Source organism: Lentinus tigrinus, assembly GCF_003813185.1.
Source record: "Lentinus tigrinus ALCF2SS1-7 unplaced genomic scaffold L226scaffold_1, whole genome shotgun sequence".
NCBI lineage: Eukaryota > Fungi > Basidiomycota > Agaricomycetes > Polyporales > Polyporaceae > Lentinus > Lentinus tigrinus.
Window position 1 is genome coordinate 1,296,116 of NW_027137910.1, and position 15,861 is coordinate 1,311,976.

Here is a 15,861-nt window from a genome sequence, read left to right on the forward strand (position 1 = left end):
GAATCATCATATGAGCACACGCCGGTCGGTCTGTGTATTGAGAGTTGACACTTTCCGTTGCCAACCAGATGCAGCTCCGGAATTCGACATGAGTCATTGAGGTTTACCTGACGCGGAACGCGTCTTTAACCAGTCCGGAAACAGATGTCGGCCACCCCGAACAAGTTGAAGACGTCAGCACCCCCTGAGCTCGAACGACTCCGATGAGGCAAAATGGTAGGCTTATCGCCCACAGACGCCGACAAAGAGGAATGGGGTCCCTTCGGAGGACAGTGGACAAACCTTCGGACCCGTCTGGACCGATGGGAGCTATTGACATGCGCATTCTTCGTGGCTTCTGTAGGCGCGCCAAACTGTCAACGTTGCAACGGCAAAGACTTGTTCCATCCTGAGCGTTCCTATGCTACAATTACACTGATTGTACAACGTCAGCGCGGGAGGTGTTGCGGCGGGCGGGAACGGTAACGCACCATATCATGCACATTACATATTCGCCACTTAGGCGGAGTGTCCGTGGTACGTAGCGAATATGACAGCGAGCGAGCATTCAGCCGCGAGCAGCCTTGCGTTCAGCCTCCAGGATGGCATCAAACTCAGCCTGTGCTTTGGCACGAGGGTCCTCCAGATCAGAAGGCGTGCTGGTTTGTGGTTGTATAGTGACGCGATCAGAGACCCGGTCACGTTCATGCCGTTGGCGCAGCTCGTCCCATGAGCTCCGCTTCCCTGTGTTCTGCGCGTTAGCTTCACGGATAGCCTCCCAGGCGGTCTTGGGGCGGGCAGGTGAAGGTTCCTCGGCTACTAAATTGACAAGTACGCGTCAGGCACATTCCACCGGCATGAGACACACCGAGTCAGACCTTTTGGTGCAGGCGACGAGCCATCTGCCATTGCCAAGGATTCGGGGGTAGAGTTGCCAACGAGATCGTCGCCGGGAGCAAAGACCTCGCCGCTCTCCTGTTTACGTTTCATGACGCTCTCCAATATTCGGTTGTTGTCCAGCCGGGGAAAGAGGCGATTGGGGTTCCCGAGACGCTTGTTGACATTTTCGATCACGAGCAGGAATGCCTGGCGATCGTCGAGCTGTCGGGCGAACTTGCGGTGCTCGCGGAAATAGTGAGCCAAACCAAAGCCATAGCCGGAGACCGCGGACACGCCAACTATGGTGGTGGGGAAGCGGACTTTGGGCTTGAAGCGATAGAGACCGAAGCCAGCTGCCGCGCCCCAGAGGACGGTGTGGACATACTGCGCAGTGCCGTACAGGGCGTGCAGAATGAATGCGGTTTCTGCGGGCTGCTAACAGGGAAGACATACGGGCAGGTACCGGTGATAACCGGGGAGGAAGGCGACGCAGAGGTCGAAGTCGTGCTGGGAGAGGAGGCCGGACTCGAGGTCAGGGCGGAGGAGCTGCTCGGTGGCCTGGCGCGAGCTGAAGGTGTGGTCGAACCAGCTCTTTGCGAGGGACATGACGGGGAGGGGAATATGGCGGGAGGGGAAGTGACTGGCGGAGACGCGTCGGGCGGCTGCTCATTGGATCGCGTCTGGGCACGTGACTGTCTGGGCCATAGGAACGTGCTCCGCCCATGGAGAGAAGCGTCGGTGCGAGCCTGTGCGACAAGGCGAATCCAGGTACTCGCTCGCTGTAGACGCTGCCTCTTCGCTTTTCACGACTTTCTGCCGCCTCCGTACGACTTGCCCTCGCGCATCCACGTTCCTTTCCTCCACGGTCCCTCCGTCCTCCCCATGGCCTTCCCAGATCTCCCCTCCAAGCCCCTCCCGCCCCCCGCCAAGGACGAGAGGCTCCCCTCCATCCCCCCGCTCGACTTTGACCGTCCCGCACCACCACCCAAGATTGTTCATGATCTCGCTCCAGAACAGCCACCCCCGCCGCCCCACAAACCTCTTGCTCCAATCGATGTCAAGGCGTCTCTAGCTGCGTCAGACCTATGTATGTCTTTCTCGGACTCACACGCGTTGCACATTCCCAGCTTCATGATGTCCCAAAGCTCTCGGTTCAGCACCTCTCACTCCTCTCACACCAGCACCGGGAGCGTTGCCACCAGCACCGTCATCTCCCTCGGCGGATGGCAAGGCCAAGAAGTCCAACCCGCTCACCGATCTCATTGACACGGAGAAGGTCTACGTGGACCTGCTGACGGGGATTATTCGAGTACGTCCGACGCTTCTTTTCTCCATCTCCGTCATTGTGAGGCGTAACCAATCAACGCCTCGTGAATGCAGAAAATCGCAGCGGCATGGTCGCGCTCAAACCTCCCCCCGCCCGAATTGGATACCATGTTCCGCAGTGTGGAGAGCATCTACAAGGCTAACCGACAGTTGCTTGGGGTGAGACCATACTCAAAGTCATTCGCAATATCGGTAGTCTCACATATGACACGCAGAAACTGAAGGAGATCGGGACCAACCCCAAGGGTCTTGGTGACCTACTCATGAAATGGGTAGGTGGTCGTCGTCACTCTGACGCGCTTCCTGTTTCACACCCTTGTTAGATCGACGATTTAGACGGCCCGTACACCAACTACTGTTCGAAGTTCTGTTCCGGATTCGACACTTGGGAGCCTGTGCAGTCCAACTCCCGAGTCCGTACTAACCTCGCCATGTTCTCATCGTCGAACCCTCCGCCTCTCCCTACATCGTCTCCTGCACATCCCGCGGAACCGCCAATCTGGACGCTTGATGAACTCTTCCTGTTACCGAAGGGACGCCTGAAGTACTACAAGAAGCTCTACAGCCGCTTGCTCAAGAGCACGTCGCCAGGCCGGAGCGACCATCGCATGCTCTCCGGGGCTCTGGAGAAGCTGGATAGACTGCTCGCGACGCTGGACAGTCGTGCGCAGATTCGTGTTGGCGGCTCAACTCCGAAGGAAGAGACGTTGCCACCCATTGAAACTGAGGACGAAGTCGTGATCGACATGCGCGCTCGGCAAAGTACCCTAGAGCCCCAACCTCGCGTACCTCCTTCCCAGCCAACATCGCCCTCGCAACGAGCTAGTGATTCGACGCGAGCTAGTGGTAGCCTTTCGAGCAGGTAGAGTCGAACCCCATTGATGACATCAGAGATCTGCGAATTAACGACTACCTCTACTTAGTGGTAGGCGGTCAGAGGACACAGCACCTACCACGGATAGTCGGACGTCGACGTCGACGTTGTCAATGCCTATCACTGACCTCGAGCGACGGTTATCCACGGAACGTACATTAGACATATTCTCCATGAAGCCCAAGGTTCGTACGAGGCACAAATATGTTGTGACATAATCCTGATCACGACATCCTCCCACAGCAAGTACGCTTGCAAATCGCGCCTCCGAATCTACATTATACCCGAGAGCTGCGCTGTTCCACCTCCGTGGTGATCTCCTTCACTCCTCGGTCGACCGGCGTCGAGCTCGTGCAGGAGCGCGGCCACGTCTTCTTGCTTACAGACTTGATGTTGGTGTGCGAGAAAATGACACCGAAGGAGATGGAGGCCGCTGGTCGCGATGGGCCAGATATGTGGTTGTCATACCCGCCTCTAGCAGGCAAACATTTGCGCGTAGCGCCCGTAGATGGTGAGTAAGGTTGCTTGCGAGGACGTAAGATGCCGCTGACTTTTCCTCAGACTTCTCTATTTCGGTCACTATTCTACGCAAAGAGACGCTCATAATGCGCACGGATTCGAGGGCTTCCAGGGATCGGCTTATTGCGGACTTCAAGGACTGTATCGAGACCGCGTCTACGCGTAAGTTTCAATCACGCATCGGTTTTACCAAACCGGCCGCTCAGTGCACTATACAGTGTTCCCGTCTTCTTCCAAGAACGCCCCACCCCCTGTTCCTGCTCTACCTTCTATGCAAAGCAACATGGGTAACAGCATGTCAAGACCGCCTTCCGTTCCACTCGACCGCAGTCATCCACCTTCGATGGCAGACGTCTCAGTAGACCGTTTCAGCGACAGCATGTCGCCTGAACGGGCGATGTCGCCGGCCAGCTCACACTCCCGGCGATCAAACGATCCTCCGTCCCGAGTCAGCTCTGCTGGAGCTGCGCTTGCCGACGCGGCGTTGTCCGGCGACATGGGGAGAATGAACATTGGCGGCCCTGGCCAGCCGCAGTCCCCTGTGGGGCCCGCACAGCAAGGGTTCCCTCCACGTTCTACGTCTGCCGCTTCCGGACTGGGTGGACCAGGTTTCGGACCAGGGCAGATGATGCCTCCAGGCGGGTTTGCTCCCGGGCAGGTCATGCCTCCTCGTCCTGGCCAGATGATGCCCCCAGGCGGGTATGGGCCCGGTCAGGTCATGCCTCAGCAAGCATTTGGCCCTGGACAAACGATGCCGCCGGGACCAGGAGGTCCTATGGGCAGGCCTCCTCCGAGCTCCTTCAATGCGCCCGGTGGCCCTGGAATGCCGCCGCAACGGAATCCTAGCTTTGGTCACGGTCCTCCCAACGGTGGCCCTCCGCAGGGCGGTCCTGGTATGCCCCCGCAGAGGAACCCCAGCTTTGGGCACGGTCCTCCTCCGAACGGTGGCCCTGGTCCTCAACGCCAGCCCAGTCTCAACGGTCCTGCGCCAGGCGGTCCCGGTATGCCGCCTCCACAGCGACAGGGAAGCTTCAACAACGGTCCTCCGCAGGTCGGCCAGTCGTACCAGGGTATGCCGCCGCGGCCGCCACAGCAAGGGATGGGTATGGGGATGCCTCCAGATGGACGTCCAGGGATGGGTCCGATGGGTCCGGGCGGCTTCGGCGGTCCAGGACCCGCATACCCGCCGCCCCGCCCTCCTTCCGAGCCGACGATGGACGGCTTGCGGAAGATGCCTTCCAATCGCTCTCTCGGCGGCCACCAGCCCCCCATGCATGGCGGCCCTGCTCCCCCGATGCCGGGCTATCCCGGGGACTTCGCACCCCCACAGCCAATGTTCCTGCAGCGGAACGGGTCATCGAGCTCGCTGCCGAATCTGGCGTCGGGCGGCGGCCTACATGCACCCCAGCCACGTCCGCTTCTACCCTCCGCACAATTGAGCATGCGGTCCGTCTCCACAGCTGGTTCCTTCTCGATCGAGGACCCCAGCCCGCCGGGCTCGCCTGTCGAGGAGACCCCGCGGCCCACCGGCCCCGTGACGTCAGTGGTGTCGGCACAAATGAAGTGCAAGGTCTTCTTGAAGCAGCACCACGCTCAGTGGAAATCACTCGGGAGCGCGCGGCTGCGACTGTATCGCGAGGACCCCACGAACATCAAGCAGCTCGTCGTCGAGGCGGACAACAAGGGCAAGACTGTGCTTATCTCGACGATCGTCCTCACCGATGGTGTCGAGCGCGTCGGCAAGACGGGCATCGCGATCGAGCTGAGCGACAAGGGCTTGAGGACGGGCGTCGTGTATATGCTCCAGCTCCGGAACGAGAAGAGCGCGGGCGGGCTGTTCGACGAGCTCCTCGTGGGCTCGGATCGCCACGGTCGGTAGTGATCTGGGAGAACGCTCTTTGGCTTTCATTTGGGTGCATGACGGACCTGGCGAGGAGACGTGGACTCGCACTTGAATTCAACTCCGATACCTCCATTCCGCTTCTAATCCGCGTTCCCGTTCTATATCTCTCTTGTCTCCTCCGTATCTACATCTGTCATGACCCTTTCGTTGCTCGCATCACTACGCAATCGTTCGTGAGGACTCGCCCTCAAGGCATTTCCGTCGATCTCCACACTACAGTAGACCCCTCTATTAGCATATCTCTTTTCTCTCCACACGGCTGTAGCCTCTACTGCTCTTCTCCGAAGTCTAATGATTATCATGTTTGCATACACTCGTCCAGCCGAACGCTACATCTACGAAGCTGGGACCAGCGTTTACTGTAATGGAGGCCAGTGCAGATCCGCAGCAAGCGAGATGTGGTCGCTGCCACAAACGCCTTTCCGGGGAAGGCCGTCACCAAACGACTCCTTGCTGTGTGGCTTCGCGAGTCGCACAACTGAAACGTCGCGCCCAGGAGCGTCAAGAACGAAGATGTAATCTGGCGGAGACGCGGCGTGTCAGTCATCATGGTGTACCACGGGAACCGCAGGACCGATGTCGACGCTCGTACCTAACACCGACTTCCAGTACTGTGGCCCGGGGACTCTGTCAGCTCCATTCTTTGCATAATGAACGTGTTCTCTTACATGGGTATAGCTCGTGTAACACGGTTCAAATGATCCTCGGCGGTTGCTAGGTATTGTTCCCTTACCCCCAAACGTCAACCCGCTCTCCGAGATGCCCGGAATGGTCCTCTGTCCGGCGTCGTATACGCTCGTTGGCGTTCCCAACTGCCTGTACAGCTGTTCGAGCTCGTCGTCCGTCATGAGACCATCTGACGGCTGTGCCGCCCGCGCGTTGACGATAATTCTATCCGGATCGTTCTCGCCACTTTCTGCGCCTTCTTCCTCTTCCTCCGCTTGTGCGGCGCCTTCTACGGCAATGCTAGGATCGATAGTTGCGTGAACAACGCGAGATGCCTCTAGCCGCGCCTTTTGCCCTGGCAACAGCGGCTCGCCTGCAAGCAAGGAGTACGCTGGATCGTCTGGTTGAAAATTGAAGTCTGCAGAGCCATGAATGCGGGGCCAATCAGACCACTCTGACAGACGAGAAGCAATGGCCCTAATACTCACCACCGGCAATGATAGACGGCCAGCGAGCCTCCGGCTCTGTTCCTTCCGAACGGAACTTGGTCACTTCGCGCAAGAGGATCGCAGCTTGTCTGACAAGATCCGTCAGCTATTCGAACTCGAACGCGCCAATCTCCGTACCTTGCACGCTCGTATGCATATCTGGAAGACAATGAGTTGTACGACTACATGTAACAGACGTCAACGAAGTATAGAAGATGCTCACGCTGGGTGCCAGAACAGGTGCGTGGTAGCAACGATCACGCCGTCTTCCGCGGAGCCAAGCTGCCGCAGGGCGACGAGGCTCCCGATGTTTTTCGTTCTGAAGCTGGAGCCTCGCCGTGCCTGCTCATCTCCGTCCTTCCGGATCTCTTGGTCATCATATGTGACAACCTTCCGGCGGATGCACTCAAAAGCGTCCTTCCGGTATGCGATGAGGCACCCGTGCTTCTTACGAGGGCCGGCTGCGTATACCCAGGCGTAGTTGGCCTTCTCGAGTACTGGGAACAGCTTCTCCGTCCTGTCGACTTCCTGATGTCGGTGTCTGTCAAATATGTCCACGTTTCCAGCCAGAAGGGAGCCAAACCTGGAGGCAGCAGATCGCAGCATTGTGAGATAGGATCTCGCGGTACAGCATATGTTCACGTTGGCCAGCCTTGAGACAATCGCTTGTGGGGAATAGCTCCCTTCCTGCAGTGGGCCATTCGTTCAGACACAGTGATCACTTCGTGCGGCCAAGGCACTCACGAACGAGACTCTGGGCTAGCAGCTGTGCATATTATCCATCAGTTTCATCCAGGAGTTAGGTTGCTGGTCTGGCTTACATTCCACGTCATGACTCTAACCGTGCGGCCCTCGATACTCGCGAGGTGCGGCGAGACATCGAGCCATTCGCGAGGTAGTATTTGGCCTCGTTCATCCTCGGCCACGGTTGGCGCGTTCTTCTTGGCCTGCTCTCTCTTCAGTCGCCGCTGTTCCGCTTTAGCAATGTCTTCCGCAGTGGGTTCGTACGGTTTAGACATAACACGCAAGCCTCTTCTAATCACCGGACGAAGAGTAAGCGCCACGCTCAATCGCGAAGCCCTGGAAACCCGAAAGGTACTATGATACAAGGAGGTTAGTGATCCCCTGGCAGTACTGGCCACGGTAACGCGTGTCCGATGAGGCCAAAAATCGCGGTTTGGAGAAAGCTGTTAGACAAACTCAACTAGCGGACCTAGCTGGTCATAGATCCATCCAGTCACATGACCATAGAACGACCAAACCATATGTCATCGTCAAGAATCCATCTGCGCTTCCGAGGAGGCCAAGGGAGACCGTATCTTACAGGCCACTGGGTCAGCAGAAGTACAGGACACGTTTACAGCAGCAACCAAGCGGGACAGACTCATGCAAGCCTGTATATGTGGGCCTGTAGACAAATGAAATATGATATCTCCTCAGAACGCTAGCTAGGAAAAAAAAACACCGGAAAACTACACGCGGGGACGTGAATGACCAAATTGTGACTGGATCGAAGTCCCGTACATTTGGAGATAGGAAGCCGAACGGCAGGAGCCATCTGCTCACAGTACTCGGGGCGGAGGCGACTACGTGTGAGGGCACCAGAACGAACGGACGGGACATAAGTCGTAAATGGTTGCAAGATCGTAAATGGTATGGTGATAGTCGTACTGGCAAATCATGATTTGGATGGTTCCGCGTGTATACTCAAGCGATGATGCATCCCTTGCTCTTGCTGCCCTTCTTCGTGGGCTGCGGGGGAGGGTTCACTAGCACGTGGGATTAGACCAGCGAAGGAGTAGTGCGATGAGGTCGAGTACTCACAGACTGCACGGATAGCCTCGTCAAAGACAGTCTTCAGACCTTTCTGCGTCAAAGCAGAACATTCCAAGTACTTCACGGCACCGATGTCCCTCGCCATCTGGACACCCTGCGAATACTGAATAGGCGCCATGCGACTGTGGCAACTGTCAGTATCGCTGACCGCTATTGGCACACGGGGCCACATACCGGTCCCTCAGCTTCTCGATGGTGGCGGGATCTTCACGCAAATCAAGCTTAGTGCCAACAAGGACTATGGACGTTGAGGGGGCATGGTGCGAGATCTCGGGGTACCACTTGAAACGAATCACAGCACCCGCGCCGCGTCAGCATCAGACAACGGGCTATGGACCTGGGCCTGCGGTATACACACCTTGGTTCGCACGTTCTCAAAACTGGGCGGGCTGACGAGCGAGAAGCAGATGAGGAACACGTCGGTCTGGGGGTAGGACAGCGGGCGGAGACGGTCATAATCCTCCTGACCGGCCGTATCCCAAAGGCCGAGAGAGATCGTCTTGCCGTCGACCATGACATTTGCCGAGTAGTTATCGAATACTGAGCGTCCACGCCATAAGAACTACCGCACGCCAGAACAGGAACCGTGGAATTGGCTTACCAGTGGGGATATACTCGCCCTGTTACCTGGAAGTCAGCGAGCGCTGGTATGGGAAGGGGGGTGGTACGCACGGGGAAGGCATTGGTGGTGTACGAGATGAGAAGACACGTCTGTATCCGCCATCCTATAAGCTATCAAGCTCGCCGACCGACTCGCGAAGAGCACTCACCTTTCCCACCGCACCATCTCCTACAACAACACCTGACTGCGTGTCAGCGAATGGGGGATCACGGAGCCAATCTGCGGCTAGGACTCACATTTAATGGCCTGCATTCTGTGTAATCAGGTGTCGTCTAAGAGCCTCTCGTCTCGCGGGTTGGGATATCTTGAGGATGGAGGCAAGGGCAGAGGTGCGAGGGACGGGCGGATACGCGGCAAGTGACAACCGAATATGGCAACGGTGGATGAGATAGGTGCGGGGGATTATAGCAAGGGAGAGATTGGTTCACCTGGATAGATACAAGAGCGGAAGAAGACAAGGCGTAAATGTGGTGTAGGAGAGAGGCGAGCAGGAAGGAAGAGGAATGGAGGTAAGATTGTGCTAGGCTGTACTGATGGCCTTGACGATGTTGGTTCTACGCCAAAGTGACCATATCCGAGATCATCATCCGGCTTTCTCACGTCGCTCCCTCCTCTTGGCCCGTCTCTCGCTCCTCCTTACACTACACAATTGCTCTGACATTGTACCGGGCAGCGGGGAGGGCTCGCTGTGGCCTCCTGTGGCCAGCGGGGACCGTTGGTGACCGGCCTCGCGCCACCCCTCTTCCCAAATATGCACAGAAAAGCCCATATGCCCAGGACGAGCTCCTTTCGATCGGACGGTCCTCCTGATGGAACATTCGCAGAGGGATAGATTTGTACGCCGAAGAGCCATCTGACTGTGCCGCGGACTTGTGCGCCGTCGGGTGAGCTGTTCCTACATTGCACAGTTCTCGACGAAGGCCCGGCAGTCCGAGCGCGTTATCGTGATAGGTTCAACGGTCTGCAACGGCCACACAACCGCTCCCGGCACTTAATATTTAGCCCTATGCAGCTTGCCTTATTCGCACACACGCCGCCCGTGCACGATGACATCAACCTACAACAGCTTTCCTGCGTCCGTCCGAGTCGTCTGCTCTTGAGCTTGATCCTATACCACCACTATCTTGCGTTTGTTCACTACAGGTTCACCATGTCGCGCCCTATGCCTCGCCTCTTCCTGATCCGTCATGGTACGACCCGATCCGACGTGTTTTGTGACACACTCTGACGGCACATCCAGGTCAAACGGAGTGGTCAATCAACGGGTCAGTAGATCTGCGCGCAACAATACACGTCTCATGCCTTGACTGATGTCTTGTTCCCAACAGCCGCCATGTGCGTTACGGCCCCTACGGGTTCTCCGGCTTTGTCTGACATCCTTCATTTCAACGATCGTGGTCATAGACTGGGCGGACGGACATTCCCCTAACAGCCGAGGGCGAGAAGGAGGCTGCTGAACAGGCTAGAATCCTGGTGGGCGAAGGCAGTCAGTATCTTGTCTCCGAATGTTACCGGAGATAGGCTCAATGCAGGATGCTAGGGATCATCGATCCCAAGAACATCTGCACCGTTCTCGTCTCGCCTAGAATTCGCGCTCACAGGACCTTCCACCTCTTGTTTGATCATCTGCCGGAGCAACCACATCATGTCATCACGGAAGAAGTGAGGGAGTGGGACTATGGAGAATATGAGGGCCTTCTCTCTTCCGAGATCAAGGAACGGAACCCCAACTGGGTCATCTGGAGAGATGGGTGAGTGAGTCCTTTTGACATGACATGGCGACCGCTCTGAACGACCTCTGAAGTTGTCCTGGCGGCGAGAGCGTCGAAGATATGTGTACCCGCGTTGACAGCGCCATCGCCAAGGTCTAACGATCGCTTTTCATTCCGACCACGATCTGATTCATACGTGTAGGTTCGCGAGCATCACCGTCTCTGGAAGGAGGAAGGCAAGGGCTCTCGTGACGTAGTCATCGTGGCGCATGGGCATTTCAATCGTTGCCTGATCTCGCGCTGGATCGGTTTCGACCTCTGCCTGGGTAGGCCGCTTTCATTACTGGAATTATGACGTTAGTCTCACCTAGGCTTGACTCATAGGAACGCACTTCAATGTGCAGCCAGCTGGCGTGAGTCTAACCATCATGCTTAACTTACCTACATCTGGCGAGGCAAATGGGGCGATCAATGTTGACGATCGTTCGCTTCTGTCGACGCAGTCCCAGACTTGGACCTGTATGAACGCCATCGTTAGGAAGCATGAACATGACGCATTCTCTCTGTGCCAGCAGATTGCATAGTTGCTGTGCAGTCTGCTGGCTCCGAGCCTGCTGAGGACGGCCACAACCGACCAAAAATGTCGCCTCCCCTTGCCTTCACATCAATTATGCCGAGCTTTGCCTTGGCTGGGTTTCCTTTTTTTGGAGCCGAGACGGCTAGTCAGGGCACTGCAGCAGAGAGAATCTGGATGTTGTGCGCTGAACGTGTATTCCACAACACGACGGGAAATGCTTGTGCTTCATCATACTCATGGCTCAAAAATCACCGTCACCCCCTATACAGGTTGCTATACTTTCTTACAACCATAACAACCTCGCCGAACCCGCGCTGAACGGCCTCAATTTGTATGCGAAGCCTCTCCCGTAGAAATTCCGGCGTGGTCGCAACATACTGGTGACACCTGTAGATTAGGTGCAGGAGGAGTCTTGTAGCTATGTACACTATGTATTCTGTCGTAAGTATCTGCTAGAGTAGAGAAAAGTATGGTCACGGTATTTTTGTGGTTCGAGTTCCGAGTTGAAGGTTCGCGGGACTGTGTGTCCCGGTGTACGCGCCTGGTACGCGCCCGCGCTATTGTCCAGTTGTCGGATCCGGCTCTATCACAAACGCTCACCTGTGGTGATCCCACCTACTCGCTGTGCTTCCTGCACAGTCTTCTACTACTTTTACTGGTATCTCTCTAATGGCTGAAGTCGAAGCTCAGGCGCCGCCTCCTGCTCTCCAGGAGGAGGTCCAATCGGAAGGATCTGACCTCGTGGACGCCCACCCCGAGACGGATGGAGAACATGAGGCGACTGACGTGGTAGAAGCATCCTCTGAACCAGAACACACCGAGGCCGAGTCTGCCGAGTCCGTTGAGGAGGATAAGCCGGCGGAGAATGGCGTGGAGGAAAAGCTGGCAGAGAACGGTGTGGATGGAGAGACTGCTGCTGCACTCACCGAAGAGATGCCCAAGGAAAACGCAAAGGATACTGCCTCCCCACCCGCCTCACCGGCGAAGAAGATTACCGCAAAGTCCTCTATCTCCGTTAAGCCTCCCCCAGGCAAGACCGCAGGTGGCCCGCCGACCCCCCTCGTGAAGAAGGTACGTGTCACTTCAGTTCGGGCCTTACGCAAGGCCTCTGTGATGCGTACGCGTGCTCAATGATGTCTACGCGCCGCTGCGTAGATCATCAACTCAGGCACGTTTGGGTCTGGCACTGTGAAGGCCGCGCCAACGGCTACCAAGGCCACGGGTGCTGCGGCTCCGGGAAGGACTGTGTCTGCCACCAACGCTCTCAAGAAAGCTTCCAGTGGTGCCCCTGCGTCCAAACCGACCACTACCGCCTCCAAGCCAACCACATCTGCTTCCGCTGCGTCAAGAGCTATGCCTCCCCCTCCTGCACCCGGTACCGCTACGCGTCGACAGTCCCTCGCGCCGGGGACGAAGGCGGGGACGGCGTCCTCTGCCAGCAAGGCGCCGGCGACCTCTGCCAAGGCACCGACACCGACTTCGAGGGCTACCATCTCGAGACCTGCACCTCGCGCTTCAGTTGCCTCTCCCGAGGCAGGCGCATCCGCGCTCAGGTCTTCCACGACGATGAAGCCTCGTGCTTCCGTGACCGAGGGCGTAAAGCGGACCGTGTCTGGGTCAAAGCCTTCCCCCGCTTCATCTACTGCCAGACCGCCGAGCACGTCATCTGTCAAAGGGCGGACGCCTGGGGCGCAGTCTATCTCCTCCATCAAGGAGGTTCGGGATGACAGCAAGGCTGTTGCGGAGCTGCAGAGCAAGGTATGTGATGCGCTGGCGTGTCGGTATGCGGCGTACTCAACCCGTTGCAGCTGGACGATGCGAACAGCGTTATCAGCTCGAAGACCGAGGCCATTTCCAACCTTGAGAACGAGATTGAGACCCTCAAGTCTTCGCTGCAGGTTGCACAGTCAGAGGTAGAGGCGAAGACGGCTGCTTTGGAGGAACTGGTTCAGGCGAAGACTCAGGCCGAGCAAGAGCTCGCCACAATTCGGGAGACGTTGGAGAAGCTGCAAGCCGGCCAGTCCGACGATTCTTCCAAACTCGAGGCCGTCCATGCCGAGGTATGCAGCAATCATTTATGTGCCATACGACTGACCTAATTCTGCCTGCAGCTGGAAGCGTCCAAGGCTGCGAATGCGGCGCAGGCCGAGCGTGTCGCTGCCCTCACTGCGCAGCTCGAGGCGCTCCAAGCTGAGGTCCAGCAAGCGAAGGACAACCTTGCTGCACTTCGCGCGTCTTCTGATGAGGCCTCCACGTCTGCTTCCGCTGCTGCCGAGGCTGAGCACGCCGCACTGCTGAAGGCCCAGGCCGATTTCGAGACCATCAAGGCGGAGACAGAAGCTCTCAAGGCTGCTCAGAGCGAGGCTCTTGCTGCGGCCGACGCCAAGATCAAGGAGCTCGAAGAGAAGGTTTCCTCTGTCGACACCCTCACTTCTCAGATCGAGGAGCTCAAGACCGAGAACGAGGAGAAGGCGAACAAGGTCTCGGAGCTTGAGATCGAAATCTTGGAGCTCAAAGAGGACCAGGAGAACTCTGGCGATGAGCACTCCAAGACGCTCGCTCGCTTGAAGTCCCTCGAGGAGGAACTCGCTGCGTCTGCCGCCGCTGTACAGAAGGCTCTCGCGGACGCGCAGGCGAAGGAGGCAGAGTACGCAGCTAAGTCCGAAGAGACATCGAAAGCCCATCAGGAGCAGCTTGACAAGGCTGCCGCCGAGTACGCGGAGCTGCAGGAGAAGCTCGCCGCTCTCCAGGCCGAGCTCGCTGAGGCCATCGCCGCCAACGAGAAGGCGACGGCGGAAGCGCAAGCAGCCGCAGAGGAGCACCTCAACAAGCTGGAGGCCGCGGAGAAGCTTCGTCAGGAAGTGGAGGCAAAGCTGTCTGAGGAGATCGCCAGGATCTCGGCTGAGCTGGAGGTGCGTCTTTGTCGTGCTTTGGTTCCCTCCATACTCAACTGCGCGGCAGAGCCAAGAATCGAAGTACAACGCCAAGGTCGACGCGGTCAAGGCCGAACATGATCAACTGCTACAGGAAGCATTTGAGAGAGCTAAGGTATGTACGCTTAATACTCTTCATCAGTATGGATCTCATAGTCGTCACACCAGAACGAGGCCGGCGATCTGCATAGCCAGGACCTGCAGAAGCTCCGCGCTGAGTCTCAGGCGGCCATCGAGCAACTCCGAGCTGCACACCAGAACACCATCGAGGAGCTCAAGTCGGAGCATCAGGGTGCACTTGAGAGTCAAGTCAAGGCTCTCGAGAAGAAGCTCACGAGCCAGACTCTCGAGCTGAACGCTACGCAGGAGGACCTTGCGAAGGCGAAGGCCAACGTCACCGCTGTCAACCAAGAGCTTGAGTCTGTCAAGTCTCAGCTTGAGGCGGCCCGCCAGTTGGTCGCATCGTTGGACAAGTCTGACAAGGACGAGGTCATCGCTCAGCTCAATCGCGATCTCTCGAACCTTCGTGAGGACCACTCTGCTCTGAACGAGATGTTCCAGGCCACCAAGGGCTCGCTCGGCGAGATGGCGGACAACCACGTGAAGGAGCTCGAGGAGGCTGCGAAGGGACGTGCGGAGGAGGCTACCAAGCTTCGCACTGCGTACCAGGAGGAGATCGCGACCTTGTCCACGGAGAAGGCGCAGCTGCTCACGCGGCTGTCCGACCTCGAGGGCGAGCTCGCCACCGCGAAGGCCGCTGCAATTGCGGAGCCTGCCACGCCCCAGAAGACGAATGGCGCTGCACACCACCGGACTGCCAGCATCTCGCGTGACGAGCTCCAGCGACTGCATGAGGCCCACAACGCGAAGATGCACGACATGCAGGCGGAACACGACCGTGCGATGCGTTTGCTTCGCGAGGAGCTCGACATTTCGATGGCCAAGGCGGATGAGCTGCAGCAAGAGGTCGCTCGGAAGGCGATGGAGATCCAGTACCTTGAGCAAGACCAGGAAGAGACCCAAGATCAAATTACACGGTACGTGAAAGTTTTTGGTATCAAGAGCTTCGTCGGTGCCGTGTTCGCGCTGGCCGTGATCTACGGAATCTTTTGACTATGATACTCACCGACCTAATTGCCTATTCTATTTCTATCTACTTATATGCTGTATCATTGCTATCCTCGTCGTGTTCGTTACTTATACCCTGCACATACACATACCACCCATTCACAACGGACTTTGGACTTCACGCTCCTTGCATCACTTGACTCCCACCCTCATTTTGTCTCGTCTCCTTCTCCTTATCTTATGACCGCCTCCGCGATAACTTAATGCTCATGCACGCTCCTTCCCTCCGCAACGCGGCGTTCATAACAGAATGAAGGAAGATATGGAACACCTCCAGGAGCAACTCAAGGCCAAGGACGCATAACGGCGCGACTCGCTCGCCTCGTGGACCCCGCATGGGCCCCGCACCTCCCGGACCCCACCTTCTCCTGTCCTCAAGCCTTCCTCGGAGTCGCCTCTCGGATGCCGTTCGGGACCTC

General features: G+C 57.3%; 7 protein-coding genes across 7 annotated transcripts; 3 read left to right on the plus strand and 4 right to left on the minus strand.

Moving 5' to 3' along the window:
* Positions 1-547: 547 nt before the first annotated feature.
* Positions 548-1,464, minus strand: L226DRAFT_564667 (uncharacterized protein; the record flags this gene model as incomplete). Its single annotated transcript, XM_067683670.1, has 3 exons — positions 548-795; positions 858-1,242; positions 1,312-1,464. The coding sequence occupies 3 exons, from the start codon at positions 1,462-1,464 to the stop codon at positions 548-550; spliced, it is 786 nt and encodes a 261-aa protein (XP_067542612.1).
* Positions 1,465-1,740: 276 nt separating this feature from the next.
* L226DRAFT_528249 (uncharacterized protein) lies at positions 1,741-5,885 on the plus strand (the record flags this gene model as incomplete). The annotated part of the gene is made up of 9 exons (XM_067679305.1): positions 1,741-1,945; positions 2,004-2,167; positions 2,239-2,343; positions 2,400-2,456; positions 2,508-3,046; positions 3,108-3,243; positions 3,302-3,569; positions 3,620-3,739; positions 3,796-5,885. The coding sequence occupies 9 exons, from the start codon at positions 1,741-1,743 to the stop codon at positions 5,454-5,456; spliced, it is 3,255 nt and encodes a 1,084-aa protein (XP_067542613.1). The 3' UTR covers positions 5,457-5,885.
* Positions 5,647-7,825, minus strand: L226DRAFT_14617 (Endonuclease/exonuclease/phosphatase). Its single transcript, XM_067672395.1, has 8 exons — positions 7,456-7,825; positions 7,379-7,400; positions 7,218-7,321; positions 6,858-7,162; positions 6,773-6,793; positions 6,635-6,723; positions 6,073-6,564; positions 5,647-6,000 (listed from the first exon to the last, which is right to left on the minus strand). The coding sequence occupies exons 1-8, from the start codon at positions 7,651-7,653 to the stop codon at positions 5,837-5,839; spliced, it is 1,395 nt and encodes a 464-aa protein (XP_067542614.1). The 5' UTR covers positions 7,654-7,825; the 3' UTR covers positions 5,647-5,836.
* Positions 7,826-7,865: 40 nt separating this feature from the next.
* Positions 7,866-8,403, minus strand: L226DRAFT_14669 (uncharacterized protein). The gene has a single exon (XM_067672401.1). It carries the CDS (start codon positions 8,255-8,257, stop codon positions 7,970-7,972), a length of 288 nt encoding a protein of 95 aa, XP_067542615.1. The 5' UTR covers positions 8,258-8,403; the 3' UTR covers positions 7,866-7,969.
* Positions 8,027-9,648, minus strand: L226DRAFT_528250 (small GTPase rac1p). The gene is made up of 9 exons (XM_067679306.1): positions 9,521-9,648; positions 9,329-9,396; positions 9,241-9,272; positions 9,143-9,181; positions 9,072-9,090; positions 8,829-9,010; positions 8,645-8,751; positions 8,459-8,592; positions 8,027-8,403 (listed from the first exon to the last, which is right to left on the minus strand). The coding sequence occupies exons 2-9, from the start codon at positions 9,342-9,344 to the stop codon at positions 8,342-8,344; spliced, it is 591 nt and encodes a 196-aa protein (XP_067542616.1). The 5' UTR covers positions 9,345-9,396; positions 9,521-9,648; the 3' UTR covers positions 8,027-8,341.
* Positions 9,649-10,107: 459 nt separating this feature from the next.
* On the plus strand, positions 10,108-11,862 carry L226DRAFT_528251 (phosphoglycerate mutase-like protein). The gene is made up of 9 exons (XM_067679307.1): positions 10,108-10,282; positions 10,333-10,357; positions 10,421-10,427; positions 10,497-10,578; positions 10,633-10,843; positions 10,897-10,957; positions 11,007-11,130; positions 11,189-11,217; positions 11,651-11,862. Exons 1-9 carry the CDS (start codon positions 10,243-10,245, stop codon positions 11,732-11,734), a joined length of 663 nt encoding a protein of 220 aa, XP_067542617.1. The 5' UTR covers positions 10,108-10,242; the 3' UTR covers positions 11,735-11,862.
* A 188-nt stretch (positions 11,863-12,050) lies between these two features.
* Positions 12,051-15,427, plus strand: L226DRAFT_541570 (uncharacterized protein; the record flags this gene model as incomplete). The annotated part of the gene is made up of 6 exons (XM_067682067.1): positions 12,051-12,452; positions 12,537-13,139; positions 13,190-13,441; positions 13,493-14,293; positions 14,343-14,429; positions 14,483-15,427. The coding sequence occupies 6 exons, from the start codon at positions 12,051-12,053 to the stop codon at positions 15,425-15,427; spliced, it is 3,090 nt and encodes a 1,029-aa protein (XP_067542618.1).
* Positions 15,428-15,861: the final 434 nt, after the last annotated feature.

Coding starts and splice junctions, on each gene's coding strand:
- L226DRAFT_14617 (XM_067672395.1), bottom strand. CDS start 7,653: ATGTCTAAACCGTACGAACCCACTGCGGAAGACATTGCTAAAGCGGAA. Junction 6,794..6,857: donor CACCTGTTCTGGCACCCAGC/GTGAGCATCTTC, acceptor ATTGTCTTCCAG/ATATGCATACGAGCGTGCAA. Junction 6,565..6,634: donor GCCGTCTATCATTGCCGGTG/GTGAGTATTAGG, acceptor ATGGCTCTGCAG/ACTTCAATTTTCAACCAGAC.
- L226DRAFT_14669 (XM_067672401.1), bottom strand. CDS start 8,257: ATGTCCCGTCCGTTCGTTCTGGTGCCCTCACACGTAGTCGCCTCCGCC.
- L226DRAFT_528250 (XM_067679306.1), bottom strand. Junction 8,752..8,828: donor TTGAGAACGTGCGAACCAAG/GTGTGTATACCG, acceptor ATTCGTTTCAAG/TGGTACCCCGAGATCTCGCA. Junction 8,593..8,644: donor ATCGAGAAGCTGAGGGACCG/GTATGTGGCCCC, acceptor CAGTTGCCACAG/TCGCATGGCGCCTATTCAGT.
- L226DRAFT_528251 (XM_067679307.1), top strand. CDS start 10,243: ATGTCGCGCCCTATGCCTCGCCTCTTCCTGATCCGTCATG. Junction 10,844..10,896: donor TGGGTCATCTGGAGAGATGG/GTGAGTGAGTCC, acceptor CGACCTCTGAAG/TTGTCCTGGCGGCGAGAGCG. Junction 11,131..11,188: donor CGGTTTCGACCTCTGCCTGG/GTAGGCCGCTTT, acceptor CTTGACTCATAG/GAACGCACTTCAATGTGCAG.